Source organism: Nothoprocta perdicaria, unplaced genomic scaffold (assembly GCF_003342845.1).
Source record: "Nothoprocta perdicaria isolate Ctin4 unplaced genomic scaffold, notPer1 scaffold_125, whole genome shotgun sequence".
Taxonomy (NCBI): Eukaryota; Metazoa; Chordata; class Aves; order Tinamiformes; family Tinamidae; genus Nothoprocta; species Nothoprocta perdicaria.
This window is the reverse complement of record NW_020454372.1, coordinates 2,069,697-2,097,326: the sequence shown is the minus strand read 5'-3', so window position 1 is coordinate 2,097,326 and position 27,630 is coordinate 2,069,697. Positions and strand designations below refer to the sequence as shown.

The following is a 27,630-nucleotide window of genomic DNA, read 5'->3' as shown; positions in this document are numbered from 1 at the left end:
GTCTTTGTGACCATCATCCAGAAAATGTCCATCTCCTTTCCTTTCTAACAGACTTCAGCAACGACCATACACGGAACTCAAGTGGCAGTGGAGCAGAAGAGCATCTCACATGCCTGCCACAGGGATGCCTGCTATGCACGATCTCTGTGTTCTTGTTAGAGCAGGGACTGAACTGTTCTGCCTCACCCAAAATGCACAAGGTAGACTTACTGAAAACCAGACTAACGTCCTGTGCTTTCACTTAGCGTTTGGTTAGGTCTTGGTCACAAGATATAGAAAAAAAATCAATATGCCTAATTCAGAGATGCTCAACACAGTCGTAGCACTCCTTTGTAATATTTATTAAAAGCTTTGTAGATATGCTGGAGCAGTATAGGTGAAAAAATATCATTCAAAGCATTTGTCTAGAATAACAGTTCAGAAAATTCTCAATCACATTACATAGTCTTCATTTACAAAAGCCAGAAAACGAATGATAGGAGGCTTGTGGCTGTGGCCTTCCATCTATTTCAGCTCCTCAGGGTGGAAACAGCAAATTTATTCTGCTACACAATTACATTTAAAAAGTTATATGATGTTCCTGGAGCCAAAGCCTTAAGTTTTTCAACTACGGGTATCACTGGAGCACTAACTCAGAAAAACAAAATAAAATTTTGAAAAAAAATCCTATCTACAGATTTCAGATTTCTTAGCATGTTGGTTAATTACACTGACAGATCAATTGCAATGTCAGTATCAAAATACTGTTAGTTGCAATTCCATTCCTTGTGTTGTCATCTACTACACAAACCCTTAGAAAATCTCCCAGAAAAATATGAAGCTTTACTGCAAAAGAAATTAATGCAGAAAAATGATGTTTTTAAGTGCTAAAGAGATATGAAGCATTGCATCTTCATAGTCTGCTAAGGAGCAACAGCTGTACTTCATTTTAACTTGACGTGCTTCAGATCTCATATTCCTATAGGTATTTAATGATCCAAACATAATGGTCCTATATAGAATAATTACTCATATGAAAGCTCAAGTTTCATATGTAATCTTTTTAAAAAGATGTTTCAGTGGAAAACTTGCTTTGGTTCTAACCATGAAAAAGCTCTTTAACAGTGAAAATGTTTTGGAGAAGCTGGAGACTATTGGCAATGGATCTTAAGCACCTCTGATGATCAGTGTTATTCCTTCTTGACAGCCTCCTTGCTTCTTGCACCTTCCCAGTATAGCCAGTACAGGGAGAACAGGTAGAGTGCAAGACACACCATTAAATCATAGTGGTAGAGTGTTCCAGCAAATACAAGAAAGAAAAAGAAATAACAGATTTTGTAGCCAATATGTTTTAAAGCTGGAGACTCACTGGGTATCTCATGTTCTTCATTCTTCTGGTGAGAAATAGCTGCAGAACCAGAAATGTGCTGTTTTTCATCCTCTGAGTCATCAAGCCAGTTCAGTGTATTCCCCTCAGTTATCAAACTGTCAGATTCAGAGCCTGCCCCTTCAACTTCTTGAGTAGGTTCACTAATTAAAACTCCTGGCCTTAATGAATTCTCTCGTTTGAACTCTGCTTGATGGAAACATTGACCTATATTCCTCCCTCTACCTTTTCTAGAGAACTTTATGTCTGAACTGGAAGGAACTTCTTTTCTTTCAGCTTCAGGAGAGAGGATTTTATTAATACATGTCATTTCATTTCGTCGTCTTGAATTATATCCTGACTCAGCAGCAGCCTTGTCAATGGCTGCAAACTCAAAGTCTCTGTATGGATGCTCTCCTGCCTCAGTGGACTCTGCAGAAGCTGTCACAAAAGAGCTTTTAGAGTGGTAAATGGGCACAGCATTTGCCCCAGAAGATGGCATTTTTGTTTCAAAGCTAGCACACAGCTCGGAAAGTGTTCCGGCATAGCTTTCCTCCTCGCGCTCTTCTGCCTCCTTGCTGTATAAATGCTTCTGGACACTCAGGGGATATTTAGATGCTTCTTCTGAATAAAAACCCTGTCCCAAAGCTTCCTTCTTTGCTGAAGCAGAAGCCCTTGCCGCTTGCTCTACAGGTAGAATATTGCCAATGTCTGGCTCTGCTTTGGCACGTTTTTCCCTGCTATTGCATACAGACATCGTTTCTCCTTGCAGTGTTTCATGTACGCGTGCATTATAAATATCTAAAACTGATTCCTTTTCAAATTCAGTGTCATATAATACACCCACTGTGTTGAGTTGACAAAGAGCATAATGTGAACCATCATTTCTCCCTTCATGTGTATCAAACGCTGTTTCCTTTTCCTCTGTGGGCCTGTCACTTAGTGCAGTCTCTTGAGGTAGCTTAGCAATTACCGCTTTTTCACCGGCAGACATTTTTTCTGGAGTACTTTCTGATGTTGTTTTAATTATATAAGCTGTACCTGCCTCTGCTTTCCCTGTAATACCATGCTCAGAGACAGAAGACTTTTCACAACTCTCTGTCTCTTGGCAGGTAAACAATTCTTTTGTGGAAGCAGTGTTCAGAAACCCTGTATTACTGCTCATACCCCACCTAACCTCACTGTCTGTTTGCTCCCTTATCTGTTCCAGTATGTTTGATTCACTTTCTTTTTCTATCATTCTCCCTTGATTTTTGTGGTCTGACTTTCCTCTGTCTTTTAACCTTGTGAATCCTCTGTGTTCCTGAGTGTCTTCAGGTCTTCTTTCCTCAGCTGGAGAGGAAGTCAGAGGATCTGTTTGTGCAGGCCTGGGTACACAGTGGTTGCCTTCAGTTGACAGAAATGTTGTGTTGAGCGTTTCAGCAGTATGTTTTCTATAAGAGTTAAAAGGTATGGGTACTTCTTCCTCTCCGATTAGTGCTAAGTCTGCCACTTCAATGACTTTCTTCTCTTTTTCTGTCTCTGTGTTATAGTTTGGGGACATTTCACCGACTTCTGTTCTGTGGGTATATTGGCTTTTTGTGGCATCTATCGAGACAGCAGAATGTGCCAAGTTATCTGCATATAAATCTCCTCTCAAGTGTCCCCAGCCTTTGCTTTCAATCATCTTGATTTTTCCTTCATTTTTGTCAGCGTGTGACGACGATGAATCCAGAGTTTGGTGAGGCATTTGCGTCGCCTGGTGCTCTGGAGCTGGATTAGCATTGCCATCCAGTGCTTCTGTTACGCGCGCATTTAATTGCACTGATTCATCATGCTCCGATGTTTCTGGATTCATTTCACGGGCCTCTTCAGAGGGATCGGCAGCATCCTCACTGATGAATAACCTCTCCATCATTTTGCTTCCTGAGGCGCTTTCTGTTTCACCTTTTGAAATATCTGTGTAGCTCTCTCCTTGCCAGCTTGAGACAGTAGTTGTAATATTGGTAGCCTCATTCTGCTTTGTGCTGGGAAAATTTTTTGCCAATGAAAGGGTTTCCCTGGCATCGGTGCATTCCAAAGACTGCTTGGTGCTGTTTACAGACCCAGCAGTAACTTCCTTTCCTGACGGCTGACTGTTATAATCTCTTACGGAATACTTTCTGTTATCGTTTAATTTTTCTCCTATCTCTTGTGAAGTATTTTCACACAAGGAACTGATAGGCACAGGGTGCCTCAGCAAGTCACTGCTCGTTTCTATGTAGGTTAGCTTTCTCTCCAATCCTTCGGTTTCATTTGGAAAATTAACTGGTTCAGTTGTGTATAAATTCCTTTCATCTCTGGAAGAGGTACCTCTAGCTCCTGTGAAGTGCTGATTTAGCTGAAACAATAGAATAGAAAAGAATGATCAAAAAACACTTCACAAAAACATGCTAAATGAACGGGGCAGGATTTCGTGATGGGAAGTTTTGTTTTTAGTAACAAAGCTTTTATAGAAACGCGTTCCAAACTACTTGCAAAATTTGCATTGTACGTATTTTTTAACATAGGTAATGAGCTTTATGGTGGTACTGAAAAGAACAGGAAATAAAGCAGAATTCAGAACCCTCTCTTTTTATTCATGAGTGCAGTAAGCTGCTAGTGCATTTTATACATATTAAATCTTAAGAGAATATTCACCTAAAGGGAGGCTAATTCATTCTCTACACATTCGGTTCTAGGTTTGGGAAGAGAGAAGCGGGTGTGTGTGTGGAGGGGGGGGTGCCTAAATGAGGGCATTGGTACCATACATCAAAGCCTGGTAACGTACAGTATTGTCCAGTAAAACAAAGACACATTTCACACTGACAAATACTGTAAGGATTATCTTTGCTTCATTTCTCTCAGGGACTATTTTACAGGCTTCAAATCAGACTGTTTTTAGACAATCTGGTAAGACATGAGTTGGAAATGAGATTAGTGAAGTAAAAGGCCAGAAACTAATCACTTTCCCTCCCAGCTCTCAAATATCATATTGTATTATTCAGCCATGCCTGCTTGTCAGTGCACTCTCTCTCGCTTTAGCATAGCCACAGTGAGAGCACTAGCTGATCAATTAGAGGCTAGCTTCTTGGGCACCCTTTTATACACTTGCACTTGCTGTAGATACCCCCATTACAGTTTCTCTTATTAATATGTTTTCTGCAAAGCCTCTGCAAACTATTAATAGTAAAACGTCACTCAAAGAAAAGTGAGGGAGCTAATGTCTCTGCAAATTCTGTTTTAATGACCCTCTGCCAACCAGTGCTCAAGTGTATTTGAGTTCTTCGGTGATGCCAACTGTCAGGATTTAACAGTGAGATGCCTGTGTTTTTTTCCCCTCCTCATAACTGACATTTGCATGATCTCAATAATTATATGCAAATCTTACGATTTCCCCTTCTTCTCACATAAGGCTCATGTTACTTGTCAACTGCACAGCTGTCTTGTGAGCCAATGCCTGTGTGTTTCAAAGACTCGGCTTTATTTCCATCTATTATAAGCCCTCATTGTTTAATTCATTAAAGAGCGCATAGTGCAAATTAACATCTAAATTATAGCTCCCCCTTCATTTAATGTAAGGACAACCCTGGCAATTGATAAACAAATGGTTATACTTGATCCTGCTTTTTGTAGCAGGGTGAACTGAGAAAAATACAAGTGATTTTAGAGGTCCTCTGTTTTATGTTTCACCATTGAAAAAAAAAGGAGATGTTGACTTTCAGGCAGCAAAAGCTTCCACAATTGGTAAAAATTCTGAACTTTCTTCAAGTAAAAGACAAGAAAAATTTCTATTTAAGTAAGAGAAATTTTTTCTTTCCCTCTCTATTAAGAAGAAAAAAAGAATGGTTCTCATCTTCCTCTCCTGTCTGATTCAGCGTTCACATTTTCACAGGTGATAGCTATTATAATCTATGATTATGAATCCATGCACTCAAATGATATGAGCTGAGAATAGACACTGAGAATAATAGATTGCTATGTGTCTCATTTATTGCCATTTTTTCTTTCATGCTGAAAAATGCAAACCACACACACACACATGCACACACACAAATCCAAATAGATTGAATGTTCACTGAGTGTGAAATTTATTGTAACAAATTTAATGCCAAATACTGATTTAGAAAAATGTGCTGTATAAATATATATATATTTATTTTCTTCATATAGCACATTACATTGTTATCCTTTGAAAAATCCAAAAGGCTAACAGTGCCATAAATGTAAGATGTTTTTGCCAAATATAAAGCATTTATGTAAGAATATATCCACCTACAAGAGAGATTTTTGAAATGTTACTCTTCTAATGCCTTCAAACTGTCACTTAGAGCCTCTGGTAAAGAAGTGAAAGGGAGAAGTCATTAATTTAAGACCAGCAAAAGTTGAGGCAGTATACTGAAATCAAAGCACCTTCTATTGTCGAATCAGTTAGAGATTCAACGAAAGTACAGACCAAGGCTTTACATTTGTAAATTAGTACATCAGTCAGCTCTCTTAAAAGGGGACATTTCACCAGCTTTGAAGCGTAAATGGATTCATATCATTTAATACTGTAGATATAATTGTATAACACTTACCAGCAACTCTAATTCTTTTTCATCATCTCCGTGATCGCCCCGGTTGTATTCTGCATTTTTACCTTTTATATTTTCATTAGCTGGCTCAGTGTCTTTGTCTTCCACTTGTGTATAAACAATCTCTGGGATGTTTGTTTCTGAAAAGTTAACAAAAATATACTTGAGTATTTTCTATGAGTTTGTATGTTACAATATCTTTATAATTAACATGTGCAGTAAGGAAGAAGTAATTAAACTGGGTGCTGTACCTGAAGTCCTTGAATTATTCCATATGCCATTGTCAGACGTTGTTGATATTTCTTCTTTGCTGTTAAACAAAAATAAATTTGCATTATTCTGCAGAAATTGTTGTTCTGATTCCTTTTAGATTTAGGTATAAAGACAGCTAATTAATTACACAAAATTTTGAATGCTATTTGAAATTCTGAAGGTAGCAACTTTAGTAAATAGAGCTTGTTTAAATGACCTGATATTAAGACTTGGTCAAAGAAAGAATTAGCCCGGAAAATGAAAATGTGTTGACCTTCAGATAACATTGCAAAGGTGATGGATTTTCTCAGGCCTTTTCTCAGAAAGCAACACAAAGGTGATTAGATGGGTCAGTGACAGAAGAGTGTAACTTTGGGGTCAGGCAAGGGTCTGGAAGGATATATGTGTTTGGGAGACTAGCTCTGCTGCTTATATTTTTCAAAAAATTGTGTGTATACAGAGATCATAGAAAAAAGACATCTTTGTTACTTGAAATAAATCAAAAGAGTCTTGCTGCATGTACACAGAATAAACCCTGTTGCTAAGCTATGCCTGTCCGGTAGGAATGAATCCTGCTTCCCTGCAGCCAGTGCATTTTTTTTTTTCTGTTGCTTTGCTGCCTTTGAACACAAAGGCCAGGTCCTAAAAGACAACCACCTGAAGGGAGATGCTGAGTGCTGACAGTCCTCAGCGATATCAATGCAAAGCAATAGCCCTTTGAATTGTGTGCTTATAGGCATGTAACCTTTAGTAAAAAAAGGGAAAAATGTAAAAGGAATGTCACTTATGTAAGATGTAAATTATTATATCTTTCATAATTCCCTCCCAACGAGAAGGATTCTTTTTGTCAGTCTTAATTTATGCATTTTTGAACCAGCCGTCCACCTGTGTTACTGGAAATTACTTTCTAATTTTCAAATATTAATCTTTTCCCCTTCTATTTTATCCTAGTTTCTTTCTTCAAATTGATATAACATTAACTCTGTCACCCAAAATGCTTAATTCAGAAGGAGGATGCTAAATTTACACATTGTTAAAAGAATCTAGACATCGACTGTCACCAACTTTTTAAAAGCCAGGCTTTATAAGCTGGGTTATCAGACAAAAGCAGACAGCAGACCCATCCAGTCCAGTATCTGATCTCCGACACCAGCCACCATCAGATACTTCAGAGCAAAATGTAAAGTTCTTGTAGCAAAAGATATGGGGTAATCTACACTGCCTTATTAAGCTTCCACTTGGTCTTTTGTTGTTACAGTCTGTCCTTGAAGCACAAGATTTAACATCCTTTCCACAGTTCTTTTTCACCATTAATTATGATAATGCTGAATATTCTTGATATCCATATGAATGTCACTACTGAATTCTGCTAAATGGATGGCCTCCACACAGTTCTCACTCTCCTACTCGCACCACGCTGCACATTTCGCCACCAGCCTAATCTGCATTTCATTTTCAAAAGGCTGGCAGAGCAAGGTCTGATTAGTGGTAGACCTGTGGATTTTTAAGGTAGATCATCACTGCTTATTTTTTGTCCGTCACCTTTCATTTCTTGTATTGTACAAATTCTTATTTCAGTGTTACATCTGCTCTCTGGTTTTGTTCTGCACCATTGCACCTTTTTCATCCACCTGCTTTCATAAGCCTAGACACTGACTAGTTTGGGGCCATAACTGTGAGACAGAAACAGTAAAGCACCTAGGTGCTTAAAAGTGTATCTGCAAAAGCCTTGAGTTAGGAGCCAAGGTTGTGAACAGCGGTTCTTTGAATGTACCTGGCCACCTGCAGCTTTCAGTCAAGTGGACACCACTCAAGGGAACCAAGCCTGGACTCCTTTGCTGCTGGAAGGGGCTCTCGTCTGCTCATTACAAGAGTGGAGATAGATCCTCTTGCTTCTTGCAACCAACATTCCCAGGAGGAGAGACCTTGATGCTTATGTTTTATTTAATAGTCGACTGGCAGCTGGAACTCTCATCCAAGATGTAGTGGGGCACACTCAATTTCTATCACAAGCAGAGGAGGCTGAAAATCACACTGCACACATTTCCAGAAAGTGCACAAATTACCAGGGTGCAGACTATTTCAGGAGAAATTGGAGGGAACATTTTGCCTACTCCTCTTGAAACTGGATATCCAAGCAAGAGCCTGACTCTTTAATTCACTCTTCATTCCTTGAAAAAAAAAAAAAAAGAGATCCCGGACTCTCTTCCCTCTGATTATTCCCTGCTCAGTGATTATTTTCTATTTTTGATAAACTGCTGCTTAGTGCAAAATACAGACACTGTCTTTGAATCTGGGTCTCCAGATAACCCCTCCCTTAGGGGAAGTGTTTCAGCTAATTGCACTCTCCTCCTTGACACTAAAATATTTCTTGAACAGTGACACATATTCAAAAAAAAAAAAAAAAAAAGAAAGAAAGAAAAAAGGCTGCTGATATAAAAGGTAGGAAGCAATGCTTCTAAAGCACATGTACGCTGTCCACACTGCCCAGAAAACACTTAAGCAAGGGTGCCAGGTAGGTGCATCTATTCTATAATTCTTTAAATGGACAAGGACAAAGCTGCTTAGAGCTGGATCCATGTGGTAAAGAAGGGATCCATCTTATCTAACTTTACCTTTCTAAGCACCCATGCTTAAGGCAGTCTTGTAGACTCTCTCTGTCATCAATGGAGGAAGAATAACATTACAAAACGGACAACTGCTCCATCTGTCCTAGATGTCACTGGTGAGATGGAATGAAACATCCTTGAAGGTGTTTCAAGGTGTTTCTCTTTCTTGGCACAAGACTGACTACAAAGGGAATCTGCAGTGTCTGCCTCAGAAATTCAGTTTCAGATTACCAAAATTATCTGAAGTGAATCCCACATTGTGAATCGAAATTCAAACTGGAATGTAGGCAGCGAGGCTCCATGGTAAATGGCTAGGGTTTTATTTGACATGTAATGTGTGACCTCAGCACCTCAATTTTACTTCACTGTAACAGCTATTTCTTTATTTCACATCTATATCAGAGGTATCTGTCCTTACATAATTATTCTAGCGGAAAATCTAAAATTAACCTAAATTGAGGATATTGTCATTGTAGTCTTTGGGAATCAAAATGCACATAAAACAACAGTCATTTAGCAGGACTGCCTTCATATGGTGATATGAAGATGCTGAATCTACAGGTTGATGCAACGTGTACAATACTCTCAGATATACATGTATGTCTTGAAGCATGGAATATTTGACACACACTAGTACAATTTCAATACCATAACTGAAAAACTGTCAAGGTTTATATACCTTCTACACCTTTATATACCTTATACACCTTATACACACATGATGAAGAAAAAATACAATGCATTTTGCAGTCTACTTGTAATCACCATCTTTAACATTCATTTACAGTTATATACTTTCCTTTACAATGGTAGAAGCAGAATAAAAGCAATTTAGACCATGTTTTAGCAGTATCTTATAAAATTGTTTTGTAACTCTGCTTCACCACTTGTCTTTCACAACTTATAATTCGTAACTTTAATTCAGGTTTCATTCTTTTTTTTTCTTGCAATATATACAAGCATATCCTAAATGCCTAAAGTAGTTCAAAGCATTTTGAGAGGGAACTTGGTCTGCCAAGCCTCCAGATAAGCCTTAAATATTAGCCCTTTCATCAAGCACTGAAAAGTACATAGCAAAAATCTCTACTACCAAAACATCTGATCACATTGCTTTCCACTGCATCCTTTCTTCCTTGCAGTCTACGCAAAGTGTTTGTCCAATCAGTAAGGGTTTTGACTTACTGTTTTTTCTCCTTATTTCTCTGCAAAGTTCCTAGCTCAGAATTAAAATTCCATTAGCCAGATTTGTTGTCAGTAATTTTAACTCATCTTTTGTTTTACTTTGTTTTTAATTGATGATCATTGTGTTTGGCTACAGGTATCTAAATGGGCCTGTATGGTACTGAGAGATAGAAAATTTCTCTTCAGCCTTAAAATGTTTGTTTTTATTTTTTTTCTAAGTGAACCTTTATATTCTGATGATTTGAGCTAGAAAAATCCACATTCCCTTCCAACATAAATACCTGTATACCTGAAGAAGCTTAGTTGCTTTTTCTCATTCAGACAAATGGAATACATCTTCATAAAGTACATAAGGAATTTAAGAATTTCTACTAAGTTCAAAAAATATTTATGCTCATGATTTATTCTTGATGGAACTACATTCACTTGGACTGAGTGATGAAATAGAAAGCAAAATGAAAGTAGGTTATGACTGCAACTTTTCATGTAAGAGGAACAAATGCGAGCTTTGAGTACTACTTAGTAAGACTGAAAGAACTGAGAAGTTGATAGATATCATGTGAATGAGCTCAGAAGTCCCAAAACTATGTACAATTTGCATCTCAAATGGAAAAAAAAAAGTCAAGGTTGAATATCTAAAATAAAAAAAAAAAAAAAAATTAGCCAATGAAAACATACCTCTGACTTCAGAATGGGTAGGGATAAAGTAAGACTTCGGAATCATGCTTTTTAAATGAAATAGATTTTTTTTAGAAGAAGAAGAAAAAGTGAGATTTGCTCTAGATTTAAGAAAATCCATCTGTGACTCTCAAATTAAAAGACTCTTCTAAAACTTTTCTACCACAGTGCTAGTAATGGGGTACAGTCGTATTCAGAAGAACAGGATTAGTGGTTCATAACTGATAGGAATAGATTTAGAGAAGAATATTATTTAATCTAGTCTGAAGGCAGAATTTTGGGTTTAAATACACCCCTTAAAAGGAACAGGTAACCTCCAACCCCAAATATTGAAAAACCAAATTAGAAGAAATCACATCTTAGTTTAAAAACTTTTTTAGTCAAATCTATTGGTCCTGATACTATTGTTGCAATATCAGAAGAACAGGAAAAATAGTAGTTATATTTGGGAAGGTAGAGTTTGGGCAACTGCAGGATCAGGTGTTATCAAAAAGTCTTCACAGTAAATTCAGAACAAAACTTTAAAAAGAGAATAAAGATAAATGGAAAAGATCATAAATATGCCAAGCTCACCTGACAGTATCTTTCTTTGACAAGATTACTATATTTCCCTTGTCTAAAAATCAGTTATCTACTCTATCTGGACTTCATTAAAGCATTTGCAATGCAGTCACCTGGGGAATTTATTAATTAAACTGGAGAAGAGGGAGATTAGTGCAAGAGTGCTGAGGTGGGCAAGGAGCTCTCTACTAAGAGAAGGTCTGTGAGCTGGTCTGAATGGAGCTGTTGAGCTGAGTAGACATCACGGTGGAATTCATACAGACTGATCTTGTGATCAGACTTTCTTAGTAATTTTATTAAAGATTATGGCACAAAAAGTCAAAGTTAAATTAAGTTTGTGAAAATATGAAGTTGGGAGACATCACCAACACAGAGGAGGATTGAAAGAAAAGGGTGGCCTGGAGGATCAGACTAATAGATATGGGATGAAAATCAAAATTATAAAGTGTTAGGTCATACATTTAGGGACTTGAAAGAATTTCTGCTATAAAATCAGGGCGTTAAAAGAAGCAGATGAACAAGAAAAGTGTTTTTTTTTTTTTTTACTGGACACCACTTGCAAGCCACCATTTCCAGCTGCACATGGTGCAAAGGCAAACTGCATTCTGCAGTAATATGTCAGACAAAGTATTATCAGTAATAAAAAAATGTTCAGGAAACATTCAGGTTAAAGTACCTGGCACTCCAGAGAACTCTTCTGGAGCAATTGTACACAATGATCAAGAAATATTATTTCAAACTGGAACAGGTGCAGAAGACTATATGAAGACTGGGGGAATGAAAAATCTATCTTAGTTGAGAAGACAAAATGAGTATTTCTATTTTTAGAGCAGCAAAACAAAATCTGAGAAGGGAAATAAATGCCCAGCATAAAATACGAAAGGGATAAGTATTGAAAAGGGAGAAAAGACATTAAAGAGCATAACTCTTCTAATATTTTACTAGAAATGGTTCACAAAAACATCTGAGTAGAAATTTAAAGAAAGATCTGTATGCAGTAGAAAAGTAATCCTGGCAATTTTGCTTGTTTGTTTGTGCAGAAAGCAGGAACGAGAAACTGAGGAGACTTCAGTGTGAAGATATTCATGGATATATGATTACAAATGGGATGAATTATCCAACATGCTTCCCTTGGACTGCCAGGGAAAAGATTTCATGATCCTAGAGTTTAATCCAGACTTATTGCATATGTTGCTAAGCTATTAGATGCTCCAAGAGGTACTTTTTCATATGTGCAAACTTCACCATAGCATAGCAGGTGCATCGGTTGGGTGTGAGATGGATTTAGGCCTACATCCAGAAGCTACCAATCCCTTTATAATGGGTGGATCTGTTACAGCTTGTTGTGATTTTAATTCATATAATTTTGGCAGAAGTTATCTCTGCATATTTGTATAACTTGTAACATAATTCACATTGTTGTATGTTACATTCATTTATGCTAATATCTGAAACAGGAAGTATTTAATTGGCAAGGTGTGTCAAAAGGCTAAAATTGTTGGAACATGAAGTATGGAATGATAGAAATGTACCAGTAAAGTTCTTGAAATTAATACAATGTAAGCAATTTTACATTACCTCGTATTTAAAAGAAAATACGTGCATATTTTATTTAGTCTGAAATTTTAAATGGTAAACTAAAATTAAGATATTAAAAGAATATATTTCTCAAATATTTATGTAAAAATATCTATAAAATAGAAGATCAAATTCTTTTCACATATCTAGAAAGGATTAGACTCTCATAGGATCTTTCTTGCCTTTTTTTTTTTTTTAGCTGAATTGAAGCTAAAATGTCTTCATGAGACAAACTGTCAAGAACCAATAGCTATCCAAGCCGCAATTCAATTTTAATTTCCAGTTAAACCTATCTCTAACTGGACTCTAATGGAGCAGCAGTCTTTACTACAACTACTGCTTTTGGATCTAGAATTGAAAATAGCTAGCCTTGCTGAAGAATGATGCCACTGTGATATAATAAAAAAGGAGATAGCTGAAAAGAAATAGTTAAATGTTTCAGTACCATTTAATGAGACTGAGAAGAGCAAAAAGTAAATTAGTGTAGGTAAGTGGTCAGGACTGAGATGTCACTGGAGACAGAGACCTTCAGACTGAATCCTCTGAGAACTGAAGGAGATTGGAAGGAAGGGCTATTGGTTTGACTGGTTGCTTTTAAATCATAAGCAACAAATAATCTATCAAAAGGAAATACAAGAGAAAATACTAAATTATTTTTCAAAGAATGAACCAAAATATTTTTTAAAAAATTACAAGCACATTTGAAACAGAAAGCCTGTAAACAGTTTGGAGAAGTTTTTTTCCAGAATTTCCAGAATTCCCAGTCTTTTCCAGAATAACTGTGAATATCAATAGTATTCTATGTAATTTTGTTCAAAATCCACTATTGTACAACAAAAATACATTTCTAAGGAAGTAGGAAATTGGGAAAGAAACAGTGTGTACATAAAGCCTGCATAAGCAGAACTTCAATGTTCTATTCATTGATTTGTGTGACACAGTCAGGTAAGAATTCAATTCATTTTATATAAGCATAAATCCCCTAAACAGCTGGTTTACTGGAAGAATACATTTAACACATTCCTCTATTTATGCTAGTATTTGTGCTAGAGTACTAGTGGGACAAGGGAAAAAAATCCTGACCAAACAAATTACTGGAGAGGAAAAATTCAAGAAGGTGAGAAAGATTGGTAATATACAAAAATGAAAAGGATAAATTCAATCTTATTATCTTGATGAGGCTAGTACTAAAAACACATCCTACCCACCTGCTAAGATTGGATAAAAATCATGTCTAGGTCTCCCTTTCTTTGCACAAAACTCAAAAAAGTGAGGTTCATATCTACCAAGGATCCTGGCGTGCTCTGAAGTGTGCACTTGGACATTTCTTGTGCTGGAATCTCCGTATTTAATTCTAGTCTATTTCCCTCAGTTAATATATGAATTAAACACTTAATGAATAAAGACAAATTTGTTCCTTGCTTTCATAAAGCTCAGTCCAAAACTCACTACAGGGATAAGTCTCTTAATGATTTAAATTGACGCCCATGTTATCAATTGTTGAAGATAAAGACTTATAATACAACCTCTCCAAGATTTCTTATCACATATGGTGCCAACACCCTATAAATATTGGTCTCAAAGCCTAGTGCTGCCAAAGAATGCACAGTGGAGCTCAAGAGGGAGAGGTTCAGCCTTGGATTTAAGCCATCTTTGTGCTTCATGGGGCCTAGCACAAGTGAGAGTTGTCAGTTGTCAGCAACAAGGGGGCTTAGGCCACAAGTTTGTGCCATTCCTACACAAGCAGACGAGGGCATGTGCCCTCTTTCTGCTGCTGGAGAGTTTCTAGCACAGGAGGCAGTGCCTGTTGGAGGTGAACCAAACACCTCCCCACCCAGCACTGCCTGACCTTTCCCTTCTGGATGCCTATAAAACGGAGAGGCCACCAAATACCTGCAGCAAGTCCCCAGGCAGTAAGAGATCTTTAGGTGCAAGCACTTCTTTCCCCTGGAGACAAGCTCAAAAGCACTCAGTTTTTCAGGGGCAGGCGGGTAGCAAGCACTAAAGCAGCGCTGGCCACCCCAGGGTCTCCACAGGAGCTAAGTTGTACCATGATTTCAACATGCTGCAGCTAAGAGAAAGGCCCTTTATAAAGAACTTGCTACTGCAGGAACCGGCACTTATTTCTGATTTGTTTACCTGCACATTTTGCCTGAAATGAGGCTGAATATTATTTTTATGAGCGGTATGCTCTCATTTGGAATTGACACTAATGAATGCAAGGCCCTTTCCCCCTCTTGTTTGTACCATCAAATTAATTAGCTCTATTGTGACATCAGTATTTTTCTCAAGCAGTTCAAGGCTTGAGCATTCTCCTTTCTTTTCTAAAGGGCATCTTCAGTGCCCTTTATCTACCATAAGAATCATGCATCACTTGTATTTTTTTCACAACTAATGCTGTTTATTATAAAAACTGATTGTGATGTGAAGATTGTTATACCGTGTGGCAAATTGCCCAAACAATTACTGTAAATGCATGAGCCATAAACTGTACTGCCAAGGACACTGGTAGGTTAGCTCCTATAAAAGAAACAATTAGAGTCTGAGGTGAAAATAATAGAGATGAGATGACAGTTATTGAAAAGGCAGAACATCCAGTTTAATGTTGTAAATATAGGTTTGTGGATTACACTGATGGTTTTAAAGTGTTCATGGCTTATTGAATGGAATAGAATATTACATACTTTAGAATGGGACCATAATTATTATTCCTTTTTAATTGTGATGTCTGAGGCATTTGTGAGCAGTTGTTGAGAACATCCTCACATTATACTGATTCTAATTCTAAATTATCATCCTGCTTCAAGGTTTTTTTTTTTTTATTATTTTACTTTTTTAGCATTTTGTTGTTCAGGGTCTGTTCTGAACAAAGTATTTTCTCTTGAGGAACTCAGAGTGCTTAGAGGGTTACAGCAATAATTATTTCAGTTTCAGCCTACACACTTCACTGCTTTAAATCATCATTAGAAGTTTCATCCCTCAGCAACTCCTGCTGAGACAATCTTAAACTCCTAGAAACCATTAGATAAGAATAGCTTATCTTTATAACCATTTGAATATAAAAGTATTGGTAAGAATTTGCTAGAAAATAAGGTAACACATTTTTTTTCCTTAGGAATTACCTAAATTGAGAAAAAGGGGAGGGCGGAGGTTATGATTGCTGATGTATTTCAATCATTCAAACTAGTTTTGTAGCATATGAAGATTAGGCTATATAAAAAGGATGTTCCATATTGTGCAAGAAGATATATTGTGATAGCCTATAGTAAATATGAAGACAATATAAAAAGAGATATTACTATAGGAGAACATTAAATGGTCCTCTGCCTTTTTCAGAGAGGATGTAAGGATAATCCAGTGAGACAAAATTCAGCTATTAACTCTATGGASTTTATCCCAAACAAGTGCACAAAGAATTCTAACCCTCCAAGAAGTATGAGGCACATAAATCCCAACAGAGTCTGTCTATGGTCTGAGAAGTGAGGACAAGGTGTGCGGCAGAACAAAGAGAGCAGCCAGCCAAAAGGCAGGCACTGTCAGCACTGTAGCATGGGCAAGCCCTAAAGTACCAAATCCATTAGTAGGGGGAAAAAAATCAGTAAAGTGGCTCTGAAAGAAAGTTACGAGGAAACTAAGTACTCAGCTGTACTGCTTTTCAGGGAAATGTTCTGAGTTGTTTTCAGGCTTTTACACACTGTTAAGAGAAGCAGATCTTAATGCATGTGCTTGAGGCAGGGGTGTCACAGCTGTGCTGGAAACCAGTTGTGCACAGCCAAAGACCCCGTGGGGTGCTGGGCAGCACAGCCCATGAGGGGCTGCGGCCTCAGCCCACGCACAGAATTAGTCTTAAATGCTACTTGCCAGGTGGCTTTACCTACACACACAGCCCATTCCTGCCTGACGGGATTTTGGCCTTGGCTTCAAAAGATCGCTCACTAGAACAAGGTCCTGTGCATGCATGAACCATGAGGCTGCTATTGCATGTCATGTATGCCAGTGTCAATGTCTTCTGTTTGTAAGTTCAATTTGTTAGGCAGACATTTAAAAAATAGATTCCTTGGAAGCACAACAGAATGAGGATTAAATTTCAGATTCAGAAAAAAAAAAAAGCAAAAACTGCAAAAAAAGAAAAAAGCTCAAAGGACAATGACAACCACAAATAAATAGTAGAAGAGCAGAAAATACTGAATAATATTTTAAAACATTATGACATTACAAGTGAGCTTATTAGAACAAAGCAATATATAAAATCAGAAACGTTATTACAAATCTAGACGAGATCGATTTTCTTATGTGACCTTCAACTACCAGCAGTCTTTAAGAAGGCTCAATCTAGTTCCTAGTATATAGGTGTCACCAAACAAACACGACTGACACTAATTAGCTCCCTTGTTGATAGCCAGGACTCACAGGATAGAGGCACAGAGGCAGCATGACCCTCTCACCATTCGAGCTGCAGTGAGGACATCTGCACACTGGCAAGGCAGGGGAAGTTTGCACTGTGTCTTCTATTTTGAAACTATGCCATGAAGAGAAGATTGCATTATCACAAGAAGCAGTTTAGCATTCACAGATTTTGCACACAAAAATAGATTCACAAAGAAGCTCTAGTAAAATGTGTGAATGCTGAGAACAAGAATGTGATCTCATATTAATCTGTGGTATTTCCTCAAAGAAATACCCCTCTGTTTTGGTGGACTCGTCTTAGAAAAGTTGCTAAAAGAGGAAAAGGAGAAAAAGCAGGCCTGCCAAAAGAACAATAAAAGACTGTCAGTAACTTCCAAACAAGAAGAAATTGGAAAGGAAGTTTAAAATGTGAAGCAGAAAAAGATGCTCAGAATAAGAGGTATATAGTATGATGATTAATAGTATCGAGGGGGACAATTGATCAAGAGAGCAGCTGAGAGGAATCTTGAGTGTTTTTTTCTGAAAAGATAATTCCCAGTAGGGTTCAGGCAATGTTTGTAATAAACCTATTTTTATTAAGATTATTGGGTTGGTGATATCCAGGGGATTATATTTTCCAATTACTAATATTTTCATTTTTCAGTCTTAGTTTATGATTGAAGCAGGGACATAGGTGGCACAGAACAAAACGCATTGCCCTGGTTTGGGATGAGAATAATCATAGCCTCAAAGCAAACAGAGTCCCAAGAAATTAGTCTTTATTTTCCAGCTCATTATAAAAGACCTTGAGTTTTAATAGCAAAACATTTATACTTTTATTTTTAAATATAGATGAATAACTGTCCATTTGAAGGCTTTAGTGCCAAAAGTCTAAAYATGAGCCCAGCACCAATTTGATGTCAGGCTCAGACCTTCAACATAGCCCCATCTGTCCCCAAATCTCATGATTACATGCACAAAGGCTGCAGAAAAGCTCATGTAGCTTATACTTTGAACTAAGCTACAGCAACTTTACCCAGGAAGACCAGAACTTTGATCAGATACCTCTGTCACCTTTATAGATTAAATTATCTGCATAACAATGTTGAGAAGAAACCCATTCTTTTGTGGTCTTGTTACATAGGTTTTTTTTGTGCCAAGATTGGTCGCAAAATTGCTATTCCCCTCCACATGGTCAGTTAACGACTTCAGAGGCAATATCAGGAAATTCTTGAAAGGAAGATTCCCCTGTGCAAGGCTAGAAGATCTGTTGACAGCTCTATTATCAAACTGCTGCAAAATAATAATGCAATATATTTTTATTGTGGTGCCTATTGCCAGTGTAGAGCTGCTGAGACAGAGAGAAAGCTGAGTCAAGAGTTAGGTTTCACATGGTCTAAACTTCAACTGAGTTCAGAACAGACTATTCCCACATACATCACCAAAGGACCTAACTGGGACAATTGTCATTTGGCCTGGGATGAGTATGGTCCAGTATCAAAATTCTGTTATAGAGAGGAGCTGGAGGTTGAGAACTATTCTCCTTCTTTCTACCACTGTTTTACAAGAGAGAGGGAGAGAAAAACAACTTTACATCTACAGGTTTCTTCCAAGTTAAATTCATTTTATATAGTTCTAAAAGGGGGGGTGAAAAAAAAAAAAAGCCTTAAGCCTTAAGCTCTGATACCCACGATACCTGGTGTTTCCATGGATCTGAAATGGAAAAAAAAGAAAAAAGAAAAAAAGGCAAAAAGAGAGTGAGTGAGAGAGAGTCCTCTGCTAGCATATCAGGAATATCAGGAGAGAGTCATTTCCTAGAGGCTGATGGCAGCATGCTAGGCACGTATGCAGGAAGATGACAGATGCCTTAAGGAGACTGTAGATAGATGGATGGCAGTCAGGTGAGACACAGACACAGATACCATCCCTAGGAAGGAGGACAGAATGAGTGACCACAGAAAGTCTTACTCAGTCATTTTTGAGAGAGGACAACGATGGTCGGTAACTTGAAAAACAGTTATATCTCAGTGTGCCAAAATTCCCAAGTGTTACCTCTACAAATAAGAGATTTTTCATAACTTTTAAAATATATATATATATATTTTTTAGTAGGCTGTTTTACTACAATGCAGTAAGAAAATCAATCTGTGGTACTTATCAATTGCTCTATCAGGAAGACTTAGAAAATGGCCTAGGAGACTTTTACTGATATTGGTGCAGATTTACTTGGACAGAGACTTGAGACCGCCCAACTCCACAACACCTTTTTGACAGCGTGAGGGGATCCAGGTCTTGAAGATCTGCTAATAAATAGCCCAGCTGATTTCAGGCCAGCTTATTGCACGGGCAGCTGCTATGCATCAAAGCAAAACGCAAAGCTAAATCCACTTCGTAGATCTATGTGCAAGGTGAGAAGTTGCATGCAGGTATGTAGCTCTCATGGACTCCTCACGTAGCACCACACTCAGTTGTCCAGCTCAGTGCTCCTTAGGACTGTTGTGAGTAACCATTAATAATAAATCTTCAGCTTTAGTGTCAGAGTATCAGATCAGGAAGACAGTGGAGAGACCGTCAGAAAAACCAAGCCCCCGACTACAGCATGGCACCTAATATTTTCTGGTGAATCACTGAAGAACTACAGATCAAATATCCACTTCTGACATCCTGCATTCACTTGGTGTTTAAAATGYTTTACTTCATCCTTTCCCCTAAGGCAGGCACTGCATCTGCCTTGGCAAAATGCTTGTTTGGACCATTCTTCTGTGTTTTGTTATTGGGGAGAAAATCCACATTTTATATTAAAAAAACAGCAGGTTATTGGCTCCCTGGACTTGCTCTGTAGCAGCTGAAATCAACTGCTTCCATTTCAGAGCTGCAGTGCTGTGGCTGGTCACGGCTTAAAGTTCATAATCAGAATAAACAGCTCAGATGACACTGGTAGTGAATGCATTGATTAAATATGACTCTGGTGCTCTCAGTTAATGTTTCACTGGCTTTAAATGTCTTTTCAGCACTAACATTTAGCCCAGGTGAATGTAGTAGAATATATTTTTCCAGCTGAACATTTATGAACGGCCATAGTTGAGCATCAGAGAAGCAACAGACCACTGACATGTTTGTTACCAGCCTGGTTCATTTGGCAAAACAGATATCTCACTAAACTTGAGAGTCAATGAAATATGGGATCTCCTTCAGCAACATATTTTTATTTTTCCAAAGTTTTTTATCACAGAGTATAAGTTATGCAAAAATAAGCTATGGTCCTGTAAATATTAATGTTCATGAGCAGCTTTACGTATGCAGAATCTGGCAAAGTTCAGCGTGACTCTTGATGTTCATTAAGTTATGTAGGGGCCCGCTGCAGGATCAAGCCAGTTGCTGCACTAAATAGCTCCAAGAGTCAGTTTTAATAGCACTACAATACGCCATTTAAACAAATTGACGAAACTTTAGCAACTGCAGAAAATCTCACAGGTGTAAATCCAAGCAAAGCACGTATAATTACAAGTACTTGCTCATCATATGGCTGAGAAATGATACTCATATTACAAAGCATGAGTTGTGTATGTTGTAAACAAACAAGCAAACATACTCCAGAGCAAATAAATTTTTTCACATGTTAGAGCAGATTTCTCTTTTGTTGGTGATAGCAGTTTTTCCAGCAGATCTGGAGACACTATGAACAGCAAACCACTGGCAAAACTGAGTAAATGCTACACTAAGACTGCCAGCCTAGGTTATTTTCAGATGTTGTTATTTAAAACTTTAGAAGCTTCTTTTGATATTCACAGAAGAGTGTATATATGGAGACAGAGTAGCACGGCTCACAGTCAACAACTGCAAAAGTTAGTGAGTTTTTCAGCCCTAGGGTATTCTGCAATTAAGAGCCCACAGGTACGGTAGCAGGTGTTTATCTGCTGTGTGCATGCCCTTCTCATCTGTAAATTCCAYCTATTTCCTAAGCATTCCTGTGACAGCATTCACAACTTTATGCCATTAACTTACTATCTCTAGGCCCTTTAGTATATTTCATGATTATTAGGTGTGCCTATATTTTGAAATAATTGTGATTTGACATATAGAAAAAAGTCATTAAAAGTCACTGAGTGCAGTTCCTGGCCAAGCAGGACTATTCCCCATAAAACACCCTTTTCCAGTAATTTTTCTTACCTTATTTTAATTAACTTTGGAGAGTATGAGTGTAACAATTTACTTTGGAGTTAATTCTACAGTCTTATAGAAAGCAATATTAAGAGGCATTTCCTAACACCTAATTGCAGTTCCACAGCTTCCTTTTATCCTCCTGCTTGCCTGAATAATGTGTTATAGACAGCCTTCAAACAATCGCCCTGTGTCCCTCATAGCATGCTCTCCAAGCAAGCTTGGAGAAGTGTTATTTTGGTGCCAATGCTATTTATTTCTGCAATTGGCATAGACTGGCAATGCCAGGGAGGAGGCAAGAGAAGGGTTGGGGATACTGGGTCAGGTTGATCTGCAGATGAGTGCTGCTTTCATCTGGCTGCCTGTGAATGGATAACTTCCCTCGCAGCTGCTCTCCTGGTAAAAACAGTGACTGTGGTCACTTCCTAAGAATAGGAATAAACTTTAGTCAAATCCCACGTCTGTATACAAGGTGTAACTTGTGACTTGAGATACCAGAAACAACCTTGAGGTTAAATAGCAGAACACAAAGACGATGTAAGGTTTAACAGCTTCTCTGCTCTCTTCTTCTCTTGTCATATACGATGTGCCAATAATGGAAAGAACAAAGATTAAAAAGGAACATAATTTAAAGGCCATATTTTAAATGAATTACCGGGCAATAATGCAGTTGTTCCTCCTAGCAGAGTGTTTGCAGCGCTATTTCCAGACAGCTTCCTCAGAAGTCTGTGATTTTCTAATCACATCATGGGCTCATGGGAAAGGCCAAGGGGAGGGAGCTGATGCAGAACCACATTTGCCAGGGCACTTGAGGCTCCTGTCTACCACCTGCCAGTGGACGAGTGAACACAGGACAACCCTGCTGGGCTCTGCCTTCAGCAGCTCACATCCTTTGCCTTCCATCAGAAACGGGGTGAGATCTGAGCTGAGGACAGGAAAGCAGCCTCGGACAGCTTTTGACCAGGAAAGCAGCACTCATGCACAAAAGAAATGTTCTCAACAGCTTTTCTTTAAGAGCATTCAGTACCTAATGCTGCTGAAACTGTAAAAAAATGCTGTTTTTTTCACTCTTCCTTCCCAGTGGGTATTTCACATAGAGCACCATTTATATGAGGCAGAGTCCTAGTTTGTATCCTGTTTCAAACAGGCATCACTGAGACAAATGAATCGACGTATAACCACTCAGAGACAGATGCAGTCCAAGAATTAAGAAATTAAGAAATAAGTATAGAACCAGAAACAGTTCAGAGGGACAACCTGAAGGCTCAGACAGGTAAGTGGATGATAAGTTATAACAGTTATAACAGTATAAGTTATAACAGTTATAGTAAAATACTGATCTTTACCTTCCTTTTCAGAGGATGAGTCTACATAGATGTCCTACAGTACTGAGAAACAATTACCACTGTTGGACTATATCACTATCAGAAAGCCTATCAGACACATTCCTTGTGTTCCTAGTCACGCTGATCTCCTGACAGATGGCAAACTAGGCCAACCATGGAAAAAGGTCAAGACAGCCAGCCCCTTGCATCAGACCTATGCAGGAGCCTGGAGCCTCAATCAACGAGGAATTCACATGCCAGATATTAGGACCATGAGAAATTTATGTTCAAAATCATTATCCACATCCCCAAAGCAAAAAATACATATATGCAAAAAAAAAAAAAAAAAAAAAAAAGGAAAAAAGAAAGAAAATATATTGATAGAATTCAATTGCCTTTTTTTTTTCTTTTCTGAATGTACTCACTACTATCCATTATGGGCATATTCCCGACATCCAATCTGATGGAACAAAAAGTATCCACAGTTTCATACTTAATGATATCAGTTCAAGATTAGTTATGAATTTTTAGAAGTCAATTTTTTTTCCAAAATATATTTTTGAGCATATGTAAGTTGAATACACACTTCCATGTAGGCTAGAAAAAAAAAACAATTCAAACATTATTGTTTTCAGGCTGTATTTTATGCCCATGAATCTTTAAAGAATTTTGAAAATGCAAACAGTTATATTAAAATTCATTTTGGAATTATTTTTAGCTTGGAAAAATGCAGGTAGAGACAAAAACCTGTATAAAAGTTTGGTAGACTATTTTTTCATGTCTAGACATAAAAGTACCAGCAAATGAAACACYGAGAGAATGGGCAGGATTTTAACTCATACGGTTTTGATCACACAAATCTAGATGAGCTTCCACATTAATTATTCCATGCAGCTGTGCTTTTCCTTATCAATTTCTGCAGGTGCAAATTTTGAGGATTGATTCATTTTTTAATTATTTTTTTTTAATAATGGTGTCTCCCAGTGCCTCCCAACTGCCCTCATTGACACCACTTTGTAGTGGCTCTTGCCCTCATGGGTTACATAATACAGTCATATTGTGCTTCCTCATTGACTGCCTCCAAAAATGCATATTATTCCTTTCATTTTACTAATGCAACAAATACTCACTAATGACACTGAAAGAGCCACACAAGTATGCTCTAAAGTGGATCAGATAATCTGCTTAAAAAACATAATTATTTAACCGTCCTATTTTTCAACTGAAGAGGKAAATGATCTGTTTTGGGAGCAAATTTAAACATCTCAGAGACAAGATTTTGAAAAATGTTGTAACAGTTACATTTCTAAAYTTGAGTCTAATGATAAAAAGGCCTTTATTTAGGCCTTTAGTGCCTTTTAATTATCCTTGCATTTGCATTGTTTTAACAAAATCTTTAATTAAAATCCTCCGGATTGTGGACATAGATAGCAGTATTCCCTCCTTGTATATTTATTGTATGAACCACAAGCAAAATTGTTCTTATTTCAGTGTAGATGTTTGCATCACTACAGCTCTTCCGGCACCCACTTATGGCCCAGAACCCCATTTTATAAAATGCTCTATAAACACACAGAGTARTGATTATAAACTCTGCAGTATTTTCAATCAGAGCATAAAACAAGAGACACGAGATGGACGGAGTGGTGGAGGAGAGCTGGGAAATGGGCAGTACTGCTCAACATGACATGAGGTAGTCACAGCACATCAGCAGCCTCACTTTGCCAGTTTTTGGGGGGGTTGTTTTTGTTGTGCTTTTTCCTAGACATCAAAGCAAAGGAGTTTTAATGAGGGTCTGAAGGAGAATAACGAGGTGCTTTTGCAGATGTCTGCAGGGTGTTCCTGCTCACTCAAAGGGGCAGCACACACAAAGACACTTTGAAAAACCAGCGAGCGATGGAGGGTGGCATCTTAGCTCTTTCAGAACGGGAGGCCCTCATTTACACTGGTGAAAGTTGTAACTCCTATGAAGTCAGTGAAGTCCCTGTAGCATAAAACTGGTCCTAGATTATGACTTGCCAGAGCTGCTTTTTAGAAGCTGAGGTGGCCACTGAAAATATATTCCAGCTCATTTTTCCACTTATCATCAGGTCCCTTTACATTCTTCTGCCACTAAAAAAGAGTCTTGAAAATTATGTTGTAAAAGTTATGAAAGAAATGTTAATTTTTACCAAAAACGTGTAGCAGGTCTTAACAAAAACAAGACCATTTTATTTTTAACGTTATCACAAATAAACATGTTTGTGCACATGTGTATGTGCACAAATATACATATGAGTGTTCATACTCACATATATGTGTATACATACTCCCTCAAATATATACATAGGTATGCACATAGACATATGTATGTACATATATTTTTTTTTCTGCAGCCTCAAATGGAGGGAAACAACTTTACACTGTGATAGGAGACAAGGTAATTTTATGTTATGGGGTAATCTTGTTTCTTCCTTTCCCATTTTTTCCTGTGTRCATCCATCCCACCCACAGAGGCTTCCTGAATCCCACTGGGAATCACCCAGCCTCTGCTCATGTGGGGAGCTCATATCAAGGCCTCTCTGCACCAAGGCCATCTTATCCAGCCAGGCTGGATCTCATGATCCATGTTGGTAGGACAGAAACAACATACAAAACTAGGCACACATGTCAGGATGTAGCCACCTGGCAGGYGAAGCCTTCTCAGGCTCCCAGCCTCTGCTGCTGCTTTGCTTTGCCTTCCCCATCCACTCAGCGCAGTGCAAGAGTGCAGACTACAGTCAACTAAAGGCATGAAAATAAACCAGCACCATCCTGCTGGGGAAACTACAGTCAACTAAAGACAAGAAAATAAACCAGCACCATCCTGCTGGGGAAGAGGACGAGTACTGGAAGTTCCACGTGAATTCACTTCTGGAACTGAAATATTGCAACGGATGCTACAGATAAAATGCAGATTTCACTCTGCAATGCTAGAATTCTGCTGTGGGTTTCTAGGAAGTTTGCTGAGCAATATATTGAGAACTGGACTTTCACGGGCAGCATTGCTTTACTTACACAAAGAAAAGTTAAACTCAGAGTAGGAAGCCAAAAGTTACTCTTTCTGAGCCTCTCTGGTTTTGTGTCATTAAGTTATAAGTTATTCATTGTCATCTTACTCTATAATTAGCATAGCACTTGCTGACATTTAATTATTCTAATAATACCTATCAGATAAATTCTCTATTTTTTTTCTTTAAAATACCACCAATTCTGCCATCCACATCATTATTCATTTTACAGCTCATAATGGGCAGGGCTGTTGTCAGCCTGATCACAGACACCTCCACCAGTAGCATCGAGGAGGCCTTTCTCAAGATCCAGCTTGCAGAACAGCCCAACTTATGGCAGAAAAGTTTGTACCAGCTATTCTAATTGCAACAGAAACCCTCGCCTGGTTGTCGGCTCCTGAACCTCCATTACTCCTTCAGTTTTAATAAGCGTATTTAGAGAACGTCCATACACAATGAACCAAGTGAAATTGGTTTTTTTTTTCTTTTTTTTTTTTTTTTTTTTTTTTTTTTTTTTTTTTAAAATCTTGGTGACCTAACAAAGACCTGAATGCAGTACTTTTAACTGCATGGTGATTTCAGTTTACAGTTAAGGAAAAATTTCTTAGCAGTGAAGGTGACAGAGCCCTGGAACAGGCTTCCCAGAGAGGTTGTGGAGTCTCCTTCTCTGGAGATGTTCAAAACCTGCTTGGAGACGATCCTGTGCCACATGCCCTGGGTGACCCTGCGTGTGCAGGGGGGTTGGACTAGATGATTTCCAAAGGTCCCTTCCAATGTTAATGATTCTATGATTCTATCAGACCTCTCAATAATGTCAACACACTTTACATGACAGAGACTAAAATCAGTACACAGTCCACAATTTGTAGAAACCACATTACTTTTCAAACACAYGGCAGGCATGCTATATTTTTGTAATGATGATATTTGACACAACCAACCGGTCTGCAGGAAACAGTTGTCTGATATACACAAATATGTTATGCAACCACGTCTTGCTTATCATTTAGAAACAAAACAAAACAAAAAGAAAACAAAACAAAAACAAATCAAAACAAAAAACAGTATGAGAAGTCTTAGATTCAGCAGACACAATTAGAAAATCAGAATTAGTCAACTATACTGTAAATTAGCAAAAGGTAAGATGTAACCTCACCTGGTTGGTGTTGTCTTTAAGCAGCCTTTAAGATGTCTATCGCTAGCCTCTCTGTGGGCTTTATTATCCACCTTGGGTGCATTTTCTTTCCTATGACAAATAAGCGTGTAATTTTTGTCATCGTTGTTTGCCCAAAATATGCCGGCTGATGTCTCGTACCGGATACAGAACTCCACTTTAGCTCCATCTTTCTGGTAAGGAGGCACCAGAGAAATCTTAAAGCAGAACTGGTCAGTCTCATTGCCACAAGAATTGGGCATGAACTCTGCTAAGATATCATAGTAACTCCGCCAGTCATCCAGTGTCATCCGAACATAAACCGTTTTTTCAAAAGATATATTGAGGACTCGTATAATGCCATTCATACAGGTRACCCCAGGCTGGAACACAATCGACTCCAACAGTACTTTTTGCTCACGCACTTTTTGCAAAAGTTCTTCTTGTGAAGCAGGTAGTGTAAACAGCTGAGATAAAAAAAACTCCTCCTCGGGGAAAACGTCATCTTCCTTGTAATCATTTTGTGATATAACTGGAACTTCCCAGGTATCAAACTCTTTAACAGACACAAGATCAAACCCAAATGCATCAGCAAATGAAACTTTCCTTGCAATGGTACCAGGGGGGTCTGCCTCCTCTTCCTCTGAAGAAGCAGAACTCCGCCTTCGGGGCAGTGGAGAAAAACGAGGTTTAAGGGTACTTTTAACATCTTCGTCTTCTGAAGAGAAATCATTTAGAGTAGGGATTTCTAATAATTTATGCCCACTGACCCGTCTAGGTCCTTCAAAAGACTCCAT

At 38.1% G+C, this 27,630-nt stretch overlaps 1 protein-coding gene across 1 annotated transcript; it reads right to left on the bottom strand.

The window, feature by feature from the left end:
• Positions 1-1,169: 1,169 nt before the first annotated feature.
• PPP1R3A (protein phosphatase 1 regulatory subunit 3A) lies at positions 1,170-27,630 on the bottom strand. Its single transcript, XM_026033232.1, has 4 exons — positions 26,837-27,630; positions 6,171-6,229; positions 5,923-6,059; positions 1,170-3,704 (listed from the first exon to the last, which is right to left on the bottom strand). Exons 1-4 carry the CDS (start codon positions 27,628-27,630, stop codon positions 1,170-1,172), a joined length of 3,525 nt encoding a protein of 1,174 aa, XP_025889017.1.